The 21052-nt window shown below is 47.3% G+C and overlaps 1 protein-coding gene across 13 annotated transcripts; it reads left to right on the top strand.

The window, feature by feature from the left end:
* Positions 1-3467: 3467 nt before the first annotated feature.
* On the top strand, positions 3468-20494 carry Prelid3a (PRELI domain containing 3A). 13 transcript variants are annotated; one of them, XR_009058322.1, is made up of 9 exons: positions 3562-3602; positions 6411-6507; positions 12088-12256; positions 12942-13031; positions 17367-17437; positions 17535-17637; positions 17919-19281; positions 19376-19457; positions 19579-20494. XR_009058322.1 is itself a non-coding variant. In XM_057789313.1 (8 exons), exons 2-7 carry the CDS (start codon positions 6443-6445, stop codon positions 17970-17972), a joined length of 552 nt encoding a protein of 183 aa, XP_057645296.1. In that variant the 5' UTR covers positions 3561-3602; positions 6411-6442; the 3' UTR covers positions 17973-17975; positions 19054-20494. The 13 variants fall into 13 exon arrangements, 6 of the variants coding, with proteins under 6 accessions (XP_057645297.1, XP_057645296.1, XP_057645294.1 ...); XM_057789313.1 differs by having other exon boundaries at positions 3561-3602; positions 17919-17975; positions 19054-20494; XM_057789311.1 differs by having other exon boundaries at positions 3561-3602; positions 17919-17975; positions 19050-20494.
* Positions 20495-21052: the final 558 nt, after the last annotated feature.

The raw sequence follows: 21052 nt of genomic DNA, 5'->3' as shown, positions 1-21052 counted from the left end.
GTCAGGTCATGTGTGCACAGCAAATGGGTTCAGATCCTGTCCTTGGACAGTTCAAAGAGGTTCAGCCCCACTTTTCAAATTTTAGCCAGCATTTTAATGGCTCAGACTGCTCATTAAAAAAATGTATAAATTTTTTCTTTTTCTTTTTTTTTTTAATTTTAAAACTCTATTTGATGTGCATTGCTATGAAGGCTCCAGATCCCCTGGAACTGTAGTTATGGATGGCTGTGAGCTGCCATGTGGGTACTGGGAAGAGCAGCCAGTGCTCTTAACCGCTGAGCCATCTTGCAAGCCCCCTTTTCTTTCTTTTTCCTTTCTTTCTTATTTTCTTTCTTTCTTTTCTTCCTTCCTTCCTTCTTTCCTTCATTTTCTTTTCTTTTTTATTGGAGATAGGATTTCTTTGTATAATAGCTCTGGCTGTCCAGGTTGGCCTCAGACTCACAGAGATCTGCCCACCTCTGTCTCCCAAGTATTGGAATTAAAGCCATTCACCATCACTGCCTGGCAAAAGTATAATTTCTGAATCTTGCCCCAGAAAAGCCCACTCAAGAGGCCTGTGAGTGGGCCTGGAAACTGGTCCCAAGTCAGTGTGAGTCTGGTAGGAGAGACTGACCATCAAATCCAGTGGCCACAGAGCTTAGTGATTTAAGGCCAGAGGTGCAGGACAGCTCTGAGCATTGGGAGTGGGGAGGGGCACCCAAGGGCAGTACTGAGGACAGTAGGGCTTCCCTATGGAGGCATGAAGACAGGTTCTCAAGGACAGGTCACAGCTGTCTGGCACGAGGTAGCACCGTTTATTCAGGCAGCCTGATAGGAGGCTGTGAGACCGGTCAGGAGGAGGAAGTGGACGGGGCTAGGGTGCAGTCCCGAGGCAGGGCAATGACAGCTGGCAGGTCACCCTGCAGAAAGCCGGTTCTGTGGCTTCATTCCATTCTCACCTGCCCTTGAGGGTGGCTGCTGCCAGCCTGCTCCTTTCTTGGGTAAAGGCCCAAAGGCTTAGAGGAAAGTAGTTCACGAAGAGGGGTCCAACCTTGGCCCCAGACTTGCTGACTCCTCTAAGATGGGGGTGGAGGAGTGGGTTAGCATCCTGTGCAAGAGGTAAATCCCCAAAGACCATGACCGACTGGCTTTAAGACAGACTACATATCTCTAGCTTGGAGACCCTGGATATTCCAGGTCCCAACAGCAGCACTGAGGAGAAACAAGCCCAAGGAATACGGTGCTTGGAGCCTGTTGGGAGGTTATAAGCCTCCAGGCCGCGGGAGTGAGACGAAAACTTGGTGGAAACATGGCATGGAGATTGTCCTAGCCAGGGTTACTATGGCAATGATGAAACACTATGACCAGAAGCAACTTGGGGAGGAGAGGGTTTATGCAGCTTACACTTACTGGTCATCACTAAAGGAAGTCAGGACAGGGACTCAAACAAGGCAGGAACCTGGAGGTAGGCGCTAATGCAGAGGCCATGGAGGGGTGCTGCTTACTGGCTTGCTCCTCATGGCTTGCTCAACCTGCTTTCTTATAGAAGCCAGGACCACCAGCCCAGGGATGGCACCACCCACAGTAGGTTGGGCCCTCCCCCATCAATCACTCATTAAGAAAATGCCCTTACAGGCTTGCCTACAGCCCCATCTTATGGAGGAGTTTCACAACTGAGGCTTCCTCCTCTCCAGTGATTCTAGCTTGTGTCAAGTTGACATAAAATTAGCTACCTCCGAGGTGCAGGCTTGGGAGTCAATGGATGTGCTCCCAGGGAGGGTAGGGAGGAAGAAGAGGGGGATGCGCAAAGGAAACGGGAAGGTGAGGGAGCAATCAGGAGACTGTGCAGCCATTTAATGCAATAGAGAGGGGTCAGAGAAGTAGGACACAGGGCTGAGCAGTCCTGGGTGGGCTGGGTGATCTTGGCTGCACAGGTGCTTCGAGAATTCCTTCTTTGAACTGTGGAATAGACGAGCAGGTAAAATTAAGCCGGAGCCCGTGTGGGACTTCGCTCCTGTCATCCCAGGACCTGGGAAGCAGAGGCACAAGAATTGCCACAAATTTCAGGCCACAGAGGTCTGCAAAGAGATTTCCAGACCAACCAGCATTAAACAGCGAGACTGTGTCTCAAAACAAAACAAAAACAAAATAAAGAGATGGACCCTCTGGTTCCCTCTCCCTAGTTGCTGGTCTTGCAGGAAGATTACACTGAAGCTGTCCTCACTGAGATGTGATTTGGTAGAGAGCATGTGGGTCAGGTTCAAGCAGGCCTTAGCTCTTTCTGTAAGATGGGATAACCTGAGAACTCAAGAAATGAATGTGGCCGGGCAGTGGTGGCACACACCTTTAATCCCAGCGCTCAGGAGGCAGAGGTAGGTGGATCTCTGTGAGTTCCAGGCCAGCCTCGAACTGGATTAGAGTCCAAATTATCTTGTGATAGTTTTAATCCTTTTTTATCTTTCTTTTTTGTTTGTGTGTGCGTGGTGTTCACGCTCATAGCTGCATGTGTGTGGGCACATGTTCGTGGGCACGTGTGTGTGAAGATACATATGTCTGTCTGTCTGTATGTATATGTATGGAATGGAATCTCTTGCTAAACTGTAGCTTGTTGTTAGTCTAGCTAGCCACCTTGCTCGCTAGATTCTATGTCTACCTCCAGTAAGCTTAGATCACATGTGGGCTGCCATATCCATCCAGCAACCCTATATACAGCCCTTCTGAAGACCGCCCACCCACGTGTCTGATCAAATAGCTTTGCCTATCAAAACCTTTACAGCACACTCCACAGCAGACCATTGACTTTTCACCAACCAAATGCTAAGAATGCTATCATCTAAGGCCTATAGCCGAGTTCCCAACTTGCTCTGATCGCTATGGCTTCTCGGTAAAGGCCATGATTTGTGACTTTCTTTGTTCTGTAACTAATAGGTTCCTGTAACCACATTCTCCGTGAGACATGTCTTCAGGGCAACCTCAGGCCTTGTTCCTGGATCATGATCACTCATATTGGGCTCAAAAACAAACTGGGTCTTTTTACTCCCTCTGAGGCGAGAACTGTTTTGTGTCTACAGCATAAAGGCAATTAGCTCCACTAGAGCCGCGCTCCAGTTACCGGTAACTCTAGGAACCAAGTCTGCCTTTGTCCTCAAGCATTTTGCTGAGGCACCACATATAGCTTACCCCGAAAGCATTCGCAGAACCCGCTGCTTCTGCTTCCTAGGGGCAAGGGACTTGTCATTTTAGTCTCTCTACTGGGCTGTCTGTGTCGCTTCCAATCACTGGGGTTTCAAGCTTATTCAATACCCAGACTATTCATTTTGAATTGGCAGTCTGCTTTGTCCACAACATTCCCGTGTGGTTGGAAAGAGCAGAGGAACAATTTGGACGGCTTTAAAGAGCCTGGCGCTGCCATTTGCAAGTCCCTGCCGCAGCGTTGCTCTGGGTACCACCCGCCTCCCACGTCCCTATTTTTAGCCGCCGCAGCCCGGGCCACGTGATGGAAGAGGCGGTCCAGCAGGCGCCCCGCCCTCGCGGCGTCGCGCAGCATCCCGCAGAGCGCCGAGCCCGCGCCTAGGGCCTGCGGCTGCGGCGATGAAGATCTGGAGCTCGGAGCACGTGTTCGGGTGAGCAGGCTGAGGGCTGCGCTGGGGAATGCGTGGACGAGGCCGGAGCCACGCGCATCCTCGGGAAGGGGCGGGGATCCGGGAGAGGCAGGCACTCCGGGTCCGGGATCGCGGAACGGGGAGCGGGAGGCAGGTGGGAGACGCAGGCCTCCCCATCCCCATTCCCATCCCCAGCCAGCCAGTGCAGGCTGCAAGCTGCGCCGCGGGGGTGTTGCGAACCGTCCGGAGGTACGCAGCGGGTGTTACAGATGATGCTCGAAGGGCTTCAATCTGGGGGAAGACTAGATGCGAGGGAAGCTTTGGGGGCATTTGGTTCTGAATACCTGAGCACACAAACGCTTCAAAGACCCCGGAGAAACCCCAAACTAGAGGTTCTCATCACCCAAGGGCACCTTCCACCTTGTCATCAATGTTTTAATATCTTTTCAAGAAAAAAGAATCTTGAGAATTTCTGATCCTGTCTAGAGAACCGTTTCGTTCTGAGCGGGGGCGGGGGTGGGGTGGGAAAACTGCTTGAAACAGAATTTGTTATCCGTTGTCTTTTAAAGTGTAACATTTTAATAAAAACGTATCGCCTGGCTTCAGAACTTCTGACTTCTTTATTTTTATTTTTATTTTTTGATGGTGCTCGAAATGCGAACCCAGTGTTTCGAGCCTCCTAGAAAAGCATTCCACCACAAAATCCATCCTTGAAGAAAAAAAAACTTTTTAAAAATGGAACCTTAGAACGGGTGGTATGTATTCTTTAGGTAAAGTTTGCAGCCTTTTTGAATGAGGTTCCCCCAAGATTCAGGCATAATTTCTACTGTCTGAATGCAGAGAGGGGAGGAAAGGCATTAAGTACAGGGAAGCCAGAGTATTGTCTTGGACCCTCAGAGCTGCTCTAAGGGTCCCGAAATGTTGATTCTGAAAACAGTGTTGACATTTTTGACCATTTTTGCAGTCTGTCCTTTTATTTTTTTTTTAATTCTATTGTTTTGTAATTTTGTAATCTCTAATGTGTTACTACCCATTTTAATGTTGTGGTGTATGTGTGTGTTTCGGGTTTTTTTTCCCCCTTGGGGGATTCTTTTTTATTATTATTTTTTTATTTTTTTTTATTTTTCGAGACAAGGTTTTTCCGTAGCTTTTGGTTCCTGTCCTGGAACTGGCTCTTGTAGACCAGGCTGGCCTCGAACTCACAGAGATCCGCCTGCGCCTGCCTCTGCCTCTGCCTCCCGAGTGCTGGGATTAAAGGCTTGCGCCAACACCGCCCGGCTGGATTCTTTTTGTTGTTGTTGTTGGCCTAGAACTTGCTATGTAGACCAGGCTGGCCCCAAACTCTCAGAGATCCACCTACCTCTGCTTCCCCAGTGCTGGGATTAAAGGCATATGCTACCGTGGTTGGTTAATATTTTGAAAATTACATTTAATTAATTATTTGTGGGTGTTTGCCACAGTGTGCAAGTAGCAGTCAGGATAACATGGCAGAGTCTGTTCCCAACTCCTTGTTGAGATCGGGAGATCTAACTCACGTCTGACATCAGGCATCTTTAGCTGCTGAGCCATGTTGTTGATCCCAGGATACCCATTTTAAAGTGTATTCTACAGTCTGGCCTGGAGAGATGGCTTGCTGGTTAAAGTGCTTGCCATGCAAGTGTGAGGACCAGGGTTCAGATCCCCAGAACTCATCAGCCAGTGCGAGGGCGGCAGCTGGACTGTGATTCCAGCTTGGTTAGGCGGAGATGGGGATGAGCAAGCCAACTAGCAAAACTCCCCTGCCTCAGTGAATAACAGGGAAGATCAAAAAGGATTCTGTACGTCAGCCTGGTGCATCTACGTGTAGCTCTCACACTCATGCATGCCACACACGAAAAGAGAAAAGAGTTAAACGTGCTATACAATTGAGTAATTTTTACTATATTTACAGAAATTAAGTTATTTCTTGCCAACTGTGCGGTCATCACTATAGTGCCAGCTATAGAACATTTCTGTTACCTTCCAAGGAGATATCGAACTAGGTATTTGAAATCTTCTCTTCCTGCTCCTGGGAACTACTGATTTTTTTATGCAGATATATATATATATATATATATATATATATATATATATATATATATATATATATATTTTGGGAGGGGGAATATCTTATATAAATAGTTATACAATATGTGGTGTTCTGGGTCTGGTTTCTTTTGGAAAGCAATTTTTTTTTTTTTTGAGATTCACCCATGTGGTAGCTTGTGTTGGTTCTTTGTTTTGTATCCCAGGTACTCTGCCAGTGTCTGACCCTGGCACTGTTCATAGGGGGGAAGCTCATACAGAGAGAAGTGTCCTTCCAGAGTAAGGGCAACAGTAGATGGCAGCCATCAGCACAGGCCCTGGAACTTTGAGGAAACGGAACTATAGCTTGCTTTCTAGGCAAAAGCTGGGGAGAGGAATTAACTGTCCAGATAGGCTGAAAATGTCCACTTTCCCCTCTCTTCAGTTTTGTCTCTTTTATTTTTTTTTTAAAAGACAGCCAAGATGGTAAATTTGGTGAACATCATTCCAAAGGTTTGTGCCAAAAGCCATGTGACTACATATATGTATGTTTATGTATAAATCCAAATACTATGGGTTGTTTTTTCCCAAATAGAAATCAGTGACATCATCTTGTAAAGATCTTTTGGCAGTTTCTTTTTCTTCCAAGAGTGTGTTTGTGAGATCTGTCCAAGCTGAGATATATGTCTATGGATATAAATTGATAATACATATAGCTTGATTATACTAGCTGTATAATCGCTCACTTTATGAATATGTTATCTTTGCCATGTCTCTTATTGAAAGGACACGTGTTTCTGCTCTACTTACTGCCTGTGATGATCAATATTGGCTGTCACCCTGGATTGAGAGACACCTGGAAATTAGAGAGGCACACCCCTGGGTATGTTTGCGAGGGCTTTTCCATACAGTGGTTCTCATCCTTCCTAATGCTGCAACCCCTTAATACAATTCCTCATGTTGTGGTGCCCCCTCAATCATAAAATTATTTTTATTGCTGCTTTATAACTAATTTTGTACCTGTTATGAATCGTAATGTAAATATCTGATATGCATATGGTCTTATGAAAGGGTCATTAGACCCCAAAGGGGTCATGACCCACAGGTTGCGAACCCACTGCCATAGGAGATCAGTTAGCTCCTGAGGTCTCTGACCTAACTAGTAGTGTAATACATTGAAAATGGGAAATGGTGGAACCAGGTAGTTGGGACCCGGTTTGGGGCGTGTCATTGAATGGCTATGCCTTGGCCTTGACCCCTTCTCTTATTCCTTCCTACTTCTGTCTGTCTTGAGGTGAGCTTTTGCACTGGACTCTGTGTCCTCTGTTGTTATGGTCTGCCTCATTGCAGGCACAGGGGCAGCAGAGACACGTGACTGTGGACAGAAGCCTTTAAAACCACAAGCCAGAGTCAATCTTTCCTTCTTTTGAATGGTTTCTGTGGGGTATTTGTCAGAGTGACTAATCAAGGGGCCGCTTAAGCCAGCAGGTCTTAGGCTGCTCAGTCATAGAACTACTTTACACTCTTGGAAATATTGAGGCCCTCAGTTTTGGTTTACGTTGATTATATCATTTTAAAAAATTATTTATTTATGTGGTTTTTTTTTATGTATGCTAGAAGAAGACATCAAATCCCATTATAGGCAGTTGTGAGCCACTGTGTGAGTGCTGGGAATTGAACTCAGGACCTTTGGAAGCACAGCTAGTGCTGTTAACCACTGAGCCATCTCTCCAGTCCTTGATTATATCTTTTACAATATCAGAGAGCCATCCTCAGCTACATAGTGAGCCAGCCAGGGCAACATGAAACCCTGTGTCTTTGCAATGAATTAATATTTTAATATTTTAAAATTTGAACTGAAATTTCTTTTATTTTCTTTGGATTTTCTTTTTTTTTTCTTTTTTCTTTTTTTTTCCCTTTTTCGAGACAGGGTTTCTCTGTGGTTTTGGAGCCTGTCCTGGAACTAGCTCTTGTAGACCAGGCTGGTCTCGAACTCACAGAGATCCACTTGCCTCTGCCTCCCGAGTGCTGGGATTAAAGGTGTGCGCCACCACCGCCCGGCAACAGCTGCATTTTCCAAAAACTGGAGGACTGGTACTTGAAAAATAATATCCATGATTTCTGGATTTCTGTAGCTTGATTCTCTTACCCACCTCTGCGTCCTGTATTTTGCAATCTATTGCCTCCGTTGAGGTTTGTGGATACAGTCCAGCCTCACCCAGATAGGAAAAGATGAGTATGTCTTTGTACCTTCCCTTCACTGCTTTGACCAAAAAAAAAAAAAAAGAGAGAGAGAGAGAGAGAGAGAGAGAGAGAGCGCTTCGTACAAAGTAGTGACAGGCTCACTCACTCCTTAACTTCCCAGAAAACACCTGCCCGGTCCCCAAGTCTGAGCAAACCGTTTGTGCATTGTCCTCCCAAGGGCACGCAGTGGGTGGTGTGCGGTGGCAGGGAGCTGGGTGGGTGGCAGCGGGGAGCGGGGTGGGGGGCGGCAGCGGGGAGCTGGGTGGGCTCCCCACACAACAGCCTGATCTATCCAGGGCAGCCTGAGAGTGGCTTGTCTGCAGAAGTATTTCTGGCACACAGCCTGTTCTCTTGCAGATTGTCAGAGTCCTCAGAGGTCAAGTGATGATAAAATTAACCACTTTGCCATTTCATCACATACTCCTAAGAGAATCCTGAGCTGTTTCCCTGAGTGCCTGTGTGAGCAGCCGTGACCAGGCTGTGGTTTGGAGCCTGGCCTGCATTGCTGCAGCACTTTCCCCCACTGCTTTAAGAACCATCGCTGTAAATGTTGATAGGACTAGAGAGCTTGTAAAGTCCCCATCACGCTGTGACAACCACCTCCTAAGAGGGTCCAGAGCCCCCAGGGGATGACCCACGATCTTCGATCTTCGGAACCCCGGAACCCGCTGGACGTACGGTATAGCTGAGCTATTGGCCCTGTGACTGCCTCTTAGCCACCCTACCCTAAACCTTTAACTCTACAACTTTTAGAAATAAGCAAACATGGAAAAGAGCAGAGTCCTGTACACATGGTGGATCTCCTGAGCTAACTGGTCCTCTTACAATTTGCTTGGTTTCCCGCGCATTCCCACCACTCATACCGTCCATGCTACTACGCACTGCGGTACGGTTCACAAGTCTCGGGCAAGGGGCCTGGAGATTGAAACACATACATATACACAGAGACAGAGACATAGGGACATAGGTCATCCTTGAAATAAGAATGCCCTCTTTATTGTGTTCAGGGGCAGCTTATATAGGGATCGTTAACTGATAGCCACGCCCCAGCCAAACTCACCAGAAACCACTCTCCTGCCATCAGGAACTCCAGAGGGCCTCGTGCTCAGAGCAGCTGCAAACACAGGAAAACAAGTTGTTTTGCTCAGAGCAGCTGCAAGCATAGCAGGAAATTCAGGGTCTGGGGGTCCACAGCCCCCAACAACCACTGGCCTTTTCCCTGGATGATTTAGGCAAATCTTGGGCATCAGTTTCTACCATCCTGCTTTGCCTAAGGTGATGACTGCTCTTGGTTGTTGATTTCACTGGATCTAAAATCAACTCAAGTGTAAACTGCTGGGTAAACCTGCGCAGGATTTTCATGATGAGGTTTTTGAAGCCGGAAGATTCACCCTATGGCCACACAGATCAAAGCGCATGAAAGAAGGAAGCTTTGCATTCTGTCTGCTTTCATTCCTGCTGGCAAGTTCATCCTTCCTGTTGCTAAGGCAACCCTTCACTGACATCAGCACCAGTTCTCCAGGATTCCTGCACAGCCTGAAGACCAGCAGCTCTCCGGGTCCTCCAGGCCTTCAGCACCAGACTGGGATTGTACTATATATGATAGATATTCTATTTATATTATATCAGAAGTTCAAGGCCAGCTGAGCATATATGAGACCCTCTCTCAATAATAAAAAACAAAAACTTAACAACTGCATTTTCCAAAAATTGGAGGACTGGCACTTGAAAAATAATATCCATGATTTCTGGGTTTCTGTAGCTTGATTCTCTTATCTACCTCTGCAACAGTGTTTTTTAACATATTGCCTTGGTTGAGGTGTGTGTATAAAGTCCAGGCTCACACAGATAGAGAGCAGTATATATATTATACTATTTTATTATACTTTTTATAAATCATGTTTTTAGAATAAATATATTTAATATATAATACGCAGCACATAATAAAATGATTCATATATATTACACACGTACATTCTATCAGTTCTCTTCCTTTAGAAGACGCTAATACAGCATGGAGGCCGGTGTTCAACCTTCCACCTGCTCTCTGTGGTCCCAGGCCGACTCTGGTATGGATGCTTGGGACCGTTCTAGAATGGGTGGCAGCAGAGGCCTCCCTTCCTTTGGAATCTGACTCAGTCGCACCATGCTTCGGTGTATAGCTGGGACTCAGCCTGTTGAGAGTGGTCTCTATCCAACTCCTCATCTGCCTCAATGTGGCAGAGAGTGCTCTGTGCACTTGCAGCTTCTGCAGGCAAATGACCCGTTAGATGTTCCCGTGAGGCGCTCACATGCCTTCGGCCAGCCACGCCCTTCTCAACACCCAGCGTTGCCAGGCTTGCATGCTGGCTGTACGTTAGCATTTTCTTCAGCCAGGGGATGCAATATTAACTTTTGTGCCTAGATTTTGCCACTGTATTTATTTATTTATTTACTTTTTATTTTTTGAGACAGGGTTTCTCTGTAGACCAGGTTAGCCTCAACCTCTATCTGCCTATGCCCCCCCCGCTGGTATAAAGGTGTGTGCCACCAAACCCAGACTGAACTTGGTCACTTTAAAGATACCAGGCAGCTCGCAACTGCCGATAATTCCAATGCCAGGGAACTGATACCCTCTTCTAGCCCCCATGGGCAAAAGGCACACACTGGTGCACATATAAACATACAAATAAAACACTACACATAAAAAACAATCTTTAGAAAATAAAGATGTTTTGAGACAGTGATGGCACACGCCTTTAATCCCAGACTCTGGATTTGGCAGGAGCATCGTCACATCATTCAAACCTCTAAGTGGTATGTCGCTTGAAGCAACTCTAAGTTTTCTATGTGCATGTATGTTTGTGCACCACGTGTGGCCTGGAACTCAGAGATCCACCTGCTTCTTCTCCTAAATGCTGGGATTAAAGGTGTTTTTTAAAAGTTTTAACTGTAAAAACAAAGAAACAAAAAGGTTAAAAATACCGGGCGGTTGTGGTACTCGCCTTTAATCGCAGCACTTCGGAGGCAAAGACAGGTGGATTTCTGTGAATTTGAGGCCAGCATGGTCTACAGAGTGAGTTCCAGGACAGGCTCCAAAGCTCCAGAGAAACCCCAACTCAAGAAAAAAAAAGTTCTAACTGTGAGACTGGGATGCTCAGTGGTTAAGAGCACTTACTGCACTTGCAGAGGGCCTGAGTTCAGTTCCCAGCCCCCACATGGCAGCTTTACAACCACTTGGAAATCCAGTTCCAGGGATCCGATGCCCTCTTTTAGGTTCTTCAGGCACAAGGTACCCACGTGGTACACAAGTATTTATGCAGGCATACATGAACACTCATACATAGGACAAACTTAAATTGCTTCAAGCCACGTTCCACTTAGAGGTTTAAAAGTGCAGATGCTTCTGTCAAATCCAGATTGCAGGTTGAAAATATCATTAGTTGGCCGGGCGGGGGTGGCACAGGCCTTTAATCCCAGCACTCAGGAGGCAGAGGCAGGTGGATCTTTGTGAGTTTGAGGCCAGCCTGGTCTACAAGAGCTAGTTCCAGGACAGGCTCCAAGGCTACAGAAAAATCCTGTCCTGTCTCGGAAAACCAAAAAAGTTAAAATTAATATATATATATATATATATATATATATATCATTAGTAAAGACTGCTGGAGAAATGGCTCAGCAGTTCAAAAGCATATACCGCTCTGGTAGAGGGCCCAGGAAGGGCTGCTCACAACTGCTTTAACTCCAGCTTCAGGGACTCTGAGGTCCTTTTAGTCTGTTCTGAAAGTGGAAGAGGAGGACTGAGGTACACATTTGTACCATTGTAAAGTCGATAATGGCCCAAATTCAGTCAGCTGAGAACTGTCCTTGGTTCTTGGTAGCATTGACCCTGTAGGAACAAAAGCCTGCTTGGGTACGCGTGGGTGTTTTCCCATATGCCACACTACGTGTAAGCCCAAATGGAAGTCAGGGTCCAGCCTGCATTAAGGACAGCCGCCTGTGTTTTTCTAGCAAGGTGCACACAGGGAGGCTTGTCTCACTGCTGCTAAGTCCCCAGAAAAGGCTTCTACCTCCTGTGGGCTGGAGGAGAGCAAGGAGAGGAAAAACCCGAGGTGAGCTAGACTCGATGACTCTGCATAGGCCCAGCACGGACTTGGGGCTCCTCTGGAGACCTGGGCTCAAACAGAACCCCGGATCCTCAGCCTCAGGACCACTTACCCTGCTGATTGTGTTCTCTTGCCAGCCATCCTTGGGACACGGTGATCAAGGCTGCCATGCGGAAGTACCCAAACCCGATGAACCCGTGCGTGGTGGGCGTGGACGTGCTGGATCGCAGTGTGGACGGCTGTGGGCGCCTGCACAGTCTGCGCCTGCTCAGTACTGAGTGGGGGCTGCCCGGCCTCGTGCGAGCGGTGAGTCTCCCTGTGTGGCCGCCCATCCTTACTGCTAAGGGATGCCACGACAAGGTCCCTGCAGTCCTGCGCCCTCTTCTCCTTGGGCTTTTTGGGAAGGACACTAGTCACTCTGGGATAAGTGAGCTGGGTGACCTTTCTTCAGTGACATCTGTCAAGGCCTAGAACCCCATATTTTGTAATGCTTCAATTAGACCTTCACAGAGGAACTTCAGGTAGACACACTCACTCTTAGAGCCAGGGATGGGGTAGGGTGGGGTCGGTGGAGAGCTGTGAGAATTTAACAGCCGGGACAGCTTTGCCCTTCATGGTTGCACGCTGGCTTCCGCTCCACTCAGAGCGCAGATCCTTACATGGCCCTAGCATCTCCTGCTGCCTCCTTGTGGCCCATTTGCCACTCTTGGATCCTATGTCAGAATGTGACATAGAATCCTGCAGGCTGAGTCTTTCCTTCAGAGCTCTTGCCAGCAGAGAAGCCTCTCTTCTCGGGATCCCCGGGGTTCCCTGGTTTAATTTTTGTCAGAAGATTGATTACTATCAAGTGTTAAACTCATAAATCCGTTCTCTAATGTCTGCCAGGGGTTTGACCCTTCTGCCCACTGCTGTATTCGCAGGTAAAGAGCATTTCGTGTGAAGAAATGAGTAACTGGACATGTTGCTATAGTAGCTTTCTTTTGTCTCCTAGATTTTGGGAGCCAACAGGACCTTGACATACATTAAAGAGCGCTCCGTCGTGGATCCTGCTGCACGGACAATGGAACTGTGTTCTACCAATGTAAGCAGAGGGCTAAGATGAGAAAGGCGCTTAAATGTTTCTTGGCGGTGATGCTAATACCTCCCTTTAATTGTATTTCCCTCTTGCCTTTTGCTCGAGGTATGCTTATTTTTAGTAGGAGATTTGAATTTATTTAGTAGCATTTTATCTTTAAAAGCAAAGCTTTTAGACAGGGGTCTCACTATATCCCAGATCAACCTGGAACTCTTTGGATATCACAGGTTGATCTTAAATTTACGGTAATCCTCCTGCCTTGCCTCTGGAGTGCTGAGGCTATGCCACGCCTCCCTTTTTCTAGTCTTTTTATTCGAATATAATCAACATATAGAATAGGTGGTGGTGTGTGTACCAGGCATATCTCAGTTTGAGGAAGCCTGATCTGCATAGTGAGTTCCAGGTAGCTACATAGTGAGACCCTGCCTCAAAATAAGTAACTAAACAAATAAAATAGAAAGAAAGAAAGAAAAGTGCAATAACCAGCTAGATAAGAGAACTGAGTCTGGGTGTATTATTGCACACCTGGATGACTGTGTATTTTATATAGAAGGAGAAGAAGAGAGGGTCTCACTATGTGGCTAGCTGGCCTAGAGTAGTCTATGAATACCAGGCTGGCCTTGAATGCATAGATGTCCTTCAGATGTGTGTCACCATGCCCAGATAACAATATATATTGTTAGAACTAGAAGAAAATATTTGGAATGTCTTCACCACGAAATTGTAAATTTTTGAGGAACTAGATATATTTACTCTGACTTTTGAATTTTACTTTTAATTGTGTATTTTGAGACAGGGTTTCATTACGTAGACCAGACTGGCCTGGAACTCCCAGAGATCCACCTGTCTCTGCCTTCCTAGTCCTGGGATTAGCCATTACCTACCCTGATTTGAATGTTGCATAATGTCACTCTACATAGGAACATTACGGTACCCTTATCTGTGTATAATTTTCATATATTAATACAAATAGGACTAAGGCAAACATGCACACAACTTTCACAAAGTGTGGGTGAGCAGTCAGAAAAAGCAGCAGACAGGATCAAGCACAATAGGCTCCAGAACGAGTCCTGAGTCACATCACAGCAGGGTGGTTATGTGTCTGCAAACACCTTGGCCAGCAGAGTGACAGTCTATGAGAGGCAAGTTCAGCACCGCTCGGTAGCTGGTGTTGATTCAGACTCCGAGAGCCGGACCCCAGGTAGTTTATTTTAGGCACATTTAAGTATAGCATAATTTGGTGAAAAGTTTTCTGGTAATGATTAACTCGGTCCCGTGTACACAACAAAACATAAGACATGACGACGTGGAAGCCCTTTGTGAAGTACAAGTGGCAACTTCCATAAAGATGGGTTCTGTAGATTAACTGAGAACACAGGCTCAAGCTAAGGAGGAGGATCCGGTGTGGTCTCAGCCATACAGATGGCACAAATGTCACCAGACTATCAGCCATGTCCTCTGCCAGTCTCCTAGGTGGAAAGCAGGTCATGCATCTCTCTCTTTGAAGAGACAACCCTGTGTGTTTAACATGCCTGGTTCTTATCTGTGCTTATCTGTGAGTTCGAGGATCTCTGTGCCTCCTACAGTAGAGATACTGCCAGTGGTGTTTGAAATAGGGCCTCACTGTGTTAACCTGGTTAGCCTCAAATTCCTAAGCTCAAGTGATTCTCTGGCCTCAGCCTCCAGAGTCCCTGTACTTCACCTGGGGCTCCAGCTCCATGCCATCATACCCTGGTTGGTGGCCATTGTTTGCTTTGCTTGTCCCATGCTTGAAGTCTGACTCAGGGACTCATGTGTAGTAGGTAAGCCCTCTACCACTGAACTCCATCCCCTGCTCCTTAGTGGTCATTTTCGAAGCTACTTTCCAGCTGGAGAGATGGTTAGTGCATAAAAGTACTTGGTGCCAAGGCATAGGAGCTGAGTTCAACCCCTGAACCGGCTCCCAGACTCCCCTTTGATCTTCACTTGTGTGCTGTGGCATGCTCACCTACACGCATGCACATGCAATAAGTAGACAGAATAAAATGTAACAGCCACTTCCCCTTTTCTCTTATTTCTTTTAATTAAAAATACATATATAGAGATAAGTGTGGTGGTGCGTGCCTTTAGTCCCAGCATTTAGAAGGCAGAGGCAGGTAGACCTCTAGGTTTTAGGCCAGCTTGGTCTATAGAGTGAGTTCCAGGACAGCCAGGACTACACAAAGAAACCCTTAAGCTTCCCCTCCCACACACACAAAGGCATAAACAGGGGCTGGGGAGATGGTTTAACAGTGACAAGTACTTATTGCTCTTGCAAAGGCCCTAGGTTCATTTTCCAGCACCCATATGGTGGCTTATAACCATCTGTAACTCTAGTTCCAGGGATCCAATAAGTTCATCTGACCTCTGCAGGTACCAGGCACCATATGTGCTGCATATACTTGGATGCAGGCAAAATACTCATACATGTAAAATAGAATAAATCTAAAAATTTTTTTAATTCTTCCTTCTTTCCTTCCTTCCTTCCTTCCTTCCTTCCTTCCTTCCTTCCTTCCTTCCTTCCTTCCTTCCTTTCTTTCTTGGCAGGCTTTCTTTATGTAACACACTTGCCCGGCTCCCCCAGAAACCTTGAAACCTTGACCATTGCTTCTAGGCCATAAAACTCATCCTTGTGGGAGATGTCACTTGTACCTTACAACAGCCTAAGTGACTTCTGTGTTGTCTTCGGGCCAGGCCAACCCTGACTCCCATGGGCATTGTGTTTACCTCAGTCATTCTCTTACCTTGAGCACTGTTTCTAAGTCTAGAATCCATGTTATGGAAGAAGCCATCTGTATTTTGTAAAGAGCTTCAGTGCAAACGCGTCTTCAGCTTTGTTATTCTCACAGGGCTGAGTTAATTGTTATCAGAAAACTTTTCCCAAAACTGTGTTGTGCTTAAATTTGGCAAAGATAAATGAGCTGATATCAGACTCAAAGTCTTGGCCCAGCACTGGTTACCTAAATGGGGCTGGAGTTTCATTCCTATCTCCTCATGGATTGCTTCCTTGCCGTACAGAAAGCCTGCAGCGACCCTCCACATTCATTGACCGGTGTGGCAGCCTCATGTGGCCATTTAATTAGGATTAAATAAAATGTAAAGGAGCCATTCCTTGGTCTGCACCCTGGGTTTTCATTAGCCCTGTGTTTGTAGCTGACATACAAGTGCAACATTGTAGCACCACGGAGAGTTCGGCTCACTGTGCTGTTCTAGAGGCAGTTTTTAGGTCTTCTGTTTGGTTTTGTTTTTAACCCGTGTGTGTGGTGTGAGTCTGTGTGAGCATGCCATTGCATGCATGCGGAAGACAGAGGACAGCTTTAGGAAGTCAGTTCTGTCCTTTCCTGCTTACATGGATTCCAGGGATCAAACTCGGGTTGCTCGGCTTGTGTGACAAGCACCTTTATCTGCTGAGCTATCTTGTTGGTCTAGGTAGGTTTTAGTAGCAAATACAACAGTAAGTTAGCTGGCTGACAGGAAGGAGGATTGGAGATAAGGCTGCTGAAACCTCTGCGTGGATCCCGAGCTCTAGCACACCCAGTCCAGAGCCAGGACCCCCAGTCCAGCATGGCACACGGGCTGGAGAGTTCACTACTGTTGCCATGGACACTACCAGTGGATTGTCTGTCCCACAGCTGCCGGTGGGCTTGGCTGTGTGTGAGTGCCTTGAAGGCCGATCCCTCCTCAGGTGTGAATCAAGGAGGGAGGGATCAATAATCACCAGAAAGAGGACTGGAGAGATGGCTCAATGGTTAAGAGCATTGACTGCTCTTCCAGAGGTCCTGAGTTCAATTCCCAGCAACCATATGGTGGCTCACAACCACCTGTAATAAGATCTGGTGCCAACTTCTGTCTGCAGAGACACATGCAGGCAGAACGTTGTATACATAATAAATAAATAAATCTAAAAACATTAAAAAAATAATCATCAGAAGGAGCTGCCCAGTGCTGTCCCTAGGATACAGTGTAGAGGGGAGGGGGCACAGGATATTTTCTTTCTCTGACTTTCGTAAGTGCTAATTTGGGGCTGGAAGTGTAGATGGTTTGGAAAGAAGTACAAGAAAATTAAAACCTAAAGCCAGTTATTAATTGATATGTGTATGCATATATGTATGTATGCATGTATGTATACATGTTTTTCGAGGCAGGGTTTCTCTGTATGGCCCTTGGCTGTCCTGGAACTCACTCTGTAGACCAGGCTGGCCTCAAACTCACAGAGATCCACCTGCCTCTGCCTCCCAAATGCTGGAATTAAAAGTGTATGCCACCATTGCCCTGCTGGGCCTATTTTTTAATTTTTTATGTGTGTTTGTTTTGTTTTTAAAGATCACGCTCACAAATCTGGTGTCTGTGAATGAGAGGTTGGTGTACACACCTCATCCAGAGAACCCTGAAAAGTGAGTCATCTCATCCTGGGATGGGGTCCTTGAATAGCAGGGTGGACAGAGCTTCCTTCCCAGGGTCAGCCAGCCCCTCACTTCAACTCTTCTGCAGGACTGTGCTCACCCAGGAAGCCATCATCACTGTGAAGGGGATTAGCCTCGGGAGCTACCTGGAAAGTCTTATGGCCAGCACGATATCCTCCAATGCAAAGAAGGTGGATACCTCAGGATGGGGCTCTGGTGCCCTCGGGGGGCAATGAAGTGGTGACGTGTCTGGTTCTCCTGACAACTGGGGTCTTTGTAGTTGAGCTCCTAAGGTCACAGCATTCCTGTGTTTTTCTAGTGGGAACAGAAAGGCTGACCAGGATCTGAGGGGAAAGGCACCTGTCCAGTTGGTTACTATTGTCGTGAAGTCCGTCCCAGTCTCTCTGTGTCGCAGGCTGGTGACTTGGTTGGTGCACGTAGCAAGAACTGAAGTCCTTCTGTGTTGTTGCAGGGCTGGGCTGCCATCGAGTGGATAATTGAACATTCCGAGAGCGCCATAAGCTAACAGGTCTGCACCCATGCCTGGTGACACACGGGGGCAACCACCGTAACTTCCTAACCTGGTACAGTCTGGCTTTTCATTACGCGTGTGCATGCAGTACATGAGAGAACGCTTGTCTGTCCGCGTCCTGCTGTCTGTCCCCACGGACAGGTTCGGCCTCTTTCGTTTCCTGGGTTTGTGCCAAGACTTCTTTCCGGGGTATCCCTGAGCAGTTGCCAGCTGGAGTCTGAGGAAGGCAGTGTTGCATTTGCTGCCCTGAGGTCTCAGTACCTGGCTTCCTGAACATTCCTCAGGATTGTCACCGCTGATGAAGAGCCTCCATGAATTGGTCCACAGTGTTATGGGCAGATTTAATCTTGAGGGTTTTTTTTTTTTTGTCTTGGGAAAAATTTATACTTTCTGAAAATGTTATCATATTTATTATCTGGGGCATAATGGGACCTGGGACCTCACACTTGTTGACTTGAGTTAGCGCTCTATCTCTTATCTCTGAGCTCCACTCCCCGTCTGGGTCTGTACATGTTCCTATGAAGAATACTTTGTATAATTTGTACCTATTTAGTTGCTTGGTACAAGCCATTGTTCCGCTACAGGGCTGTGTCCCCGTGGTGGCAAAAGCATTTCTCTTATCTTAATGAGTGGCGCGTGTGTTCCTTGTTTCCTCAGCCCCCAGGAAGGTGACATTTGATTGGTTGGCATTCATCTTGGCGTCACAGAAAGAGTCCCACTTCCCTTTAGGACAGGACCTCCTTACTTCCTGTCTGCTGCTGACAGCTTCAGACCGCTTCCCGCCCCACCCCCAGCGCATGCGCATGTTTGCTCCCACATTTCCCTCAGCCAACAATCTGTGGGGTCTGAGGTGTCTTTAAGACAGTTTCACTTTTTCCTAAGTCAGCAAACTTTGACAGAGTACTTTACCTTGAGTCCCAGGCCGAGACCTGCCACATGACTTAGCCTCAACCCAAGCTGAGCTTGTTGTGGGGGCTGTGTGTGGGTCTGTGTGTGGAGGGAGGGAGGCCTGAGGTGAGTCCTCAGGTTCTGTTTCTTTGTGAACTAGAGCTAAGCTGTCCCCACCTTCAGTCAGATATAACACCAAAAAGAGTCAAGGAGAAAAGAAAGAAGGAAGAATGGCTGGACAAGGAAGAGGAAAGGCAAGTGTGGACGGAAGTGGTTTCGGTCAAGACTGCAAGAGCTGGGACTGCTGGAATCTTCCCTGTCCGTGGTATCCCAGTCCAGCATCGGCCCCGGCACCAGTAGTGCGTGGCTGTGGTTCCTGGGAGTGGTCTGGAGCCCTGCTCTGGCAGCTTCTGCTGTAGGTACCGCGCCGCCACAGCACTGGGCTGGGACAGGACTGGGCTGCACTGCCCCTGCGCTGGTCTTAAGCTTTTGCCTGCTTCCCCTGGCAGGAGCGCCACCTCTGCCTGCTGACTCCAGACACTTCACCAAAGGAGAGCTCCCCTCTCCTCATGCCCTGCCAGCTAAACCAGGGTAGGTTCCCCCGAACCTTTCCCAGATATCTGGCTGCTGTCTGCCCTCTGTTCCTGGTGGCCGCATGACCTTATAGTATTCCACTCGCCTTTGTGATAAAAAGTTGCTTTCTGACCCTCAGGGTCCCCATCATGTACCAAATCCAAAATAATGGTGTGGAGCGCTCTACAGAGGCCACTATGGGTTCCAGCGGTGACTGGGATTTTCAAGATCAGACTGGCTGTGTAACTGAAGATGACCTTGAACTCCTGATCTTGCTGCTTCCGTCTCTCCAAGTGCTGGGATTACAGACTTGGGCTGCTATACTTGGCTCTTTTTGGTTGTTGTTTGAGACAGATCTTGGAACCCGGGTTTTCCTGAAACTCCTGCCTCGGCATCTCAAGTGCTGGAATCCCAGGAGTGCACCACCATGCCCCGACTGGGGTCCTTGTCAGGGCCCTGCCATCTTTTCAGCTTCTACAGGCTAACAGGAGAGGTTGGGGACCTGCTGCTGTGTAAGGAAGAGCCTACTTCCCTCCTCTACCTCCGGTGGTCCTGGGGTCCTGCTGGCTCTGAGTGGTGGCTGTGTGCTCCTGGCCTAGGTTGAAACCCCTTCCCCAAGCTCACTTTTCCTTCCTGGCTTAGAGTTTCTTTGTAGCCGTTTTCTTTTTCTCTGTGTAGCCCTTGCTGTAGACCAGGCTGGTCTCAGAACTCACAGAGATCCGCCAGGCCTCTCCTTGTAACTCAATCTGGCTTTCAATTCACCGTGGATGTGAGGCTGACTTTGAGCTCCTTCCACCTTTCAAGGACCAGAATTACAGGTGAGCATCATCATGCCTGGCTTCCTACCATCATCAAATCAAGGTTTAAAACACTAAAGATGTATATAGAGACATGTGTATATATGTATAGACAATTCATGCTTGCAGTTTAAAAAAGAGGTATTGAATCTACTGACTGGTATAGACCTCTGCTCTCCTTGTTGGTCAAATCACAATTTTTACAGATCTAGAATTTTTCTATGCCTATAAAAGTTTGTCTTCTTTCATTAAACTTGGGTTTATACTGTAACTATCTTTGTGACTGTCTCCTTTCTACTTTTAAACAAGAGTCTTTTTTTTTAAAGTGTTCATTTTTGTCTTACCTGTCTGTCTGAGGGTGTCTGATCCCCTGGAGCTGGAGTTACACTTATGAGCCGCCATGTGGGTGCTAGGAATTGAATCCCGGTCCTCTGGGAGAGTGGCCAGTGCTCTTAACCACTGATCCATCTCTCCAGCCCTGAACAACAGTTTCTTGAAAAGTCCCTGCGGAAAGCCTGGCCTGTAGCTCCTGAGGCCACTGAAGGCCTCTTGCCACAGTCACTGGGTCTGTCACCATTGTAAAGAGTTGGGCCCCAGTGGGACACCAAGGTTTCTTTCTGTGGGAATGGCTCTTTAACACTGCCCACTCTGAGATGGTTATAGACTACTGATTGACAGCTTGCCTGGAGTAAGGAGAAACACTCAGTGTCTCTGTGAGGGCACCTCCCCTCTCTGTAGGCAGTACCGTTTGTCCCATGGGCAAGGGCTCCAGATGTAAGAGAAGGGAGAACAGAATGTCAGTAGAGCGCTGGTACT

The sequence above is a fragment of the Chionomys nivalis genome, chromosome 14 (genome assembly GCF_950005125.1).
Source record: "Chionomys nivalis chromosome 14, mChiNiv1.1, whole genome shotgun sequence".
Classification (NCBI taxonomy): Eukaryota; Metazoa; Chordata; class Mammalia; order Rodentia; family Cricetidae; genus Chionomys; species Chionomys nivalis.
This window is presented reverse-complemented; position numbering and strand designations above follow the sequence as displayed.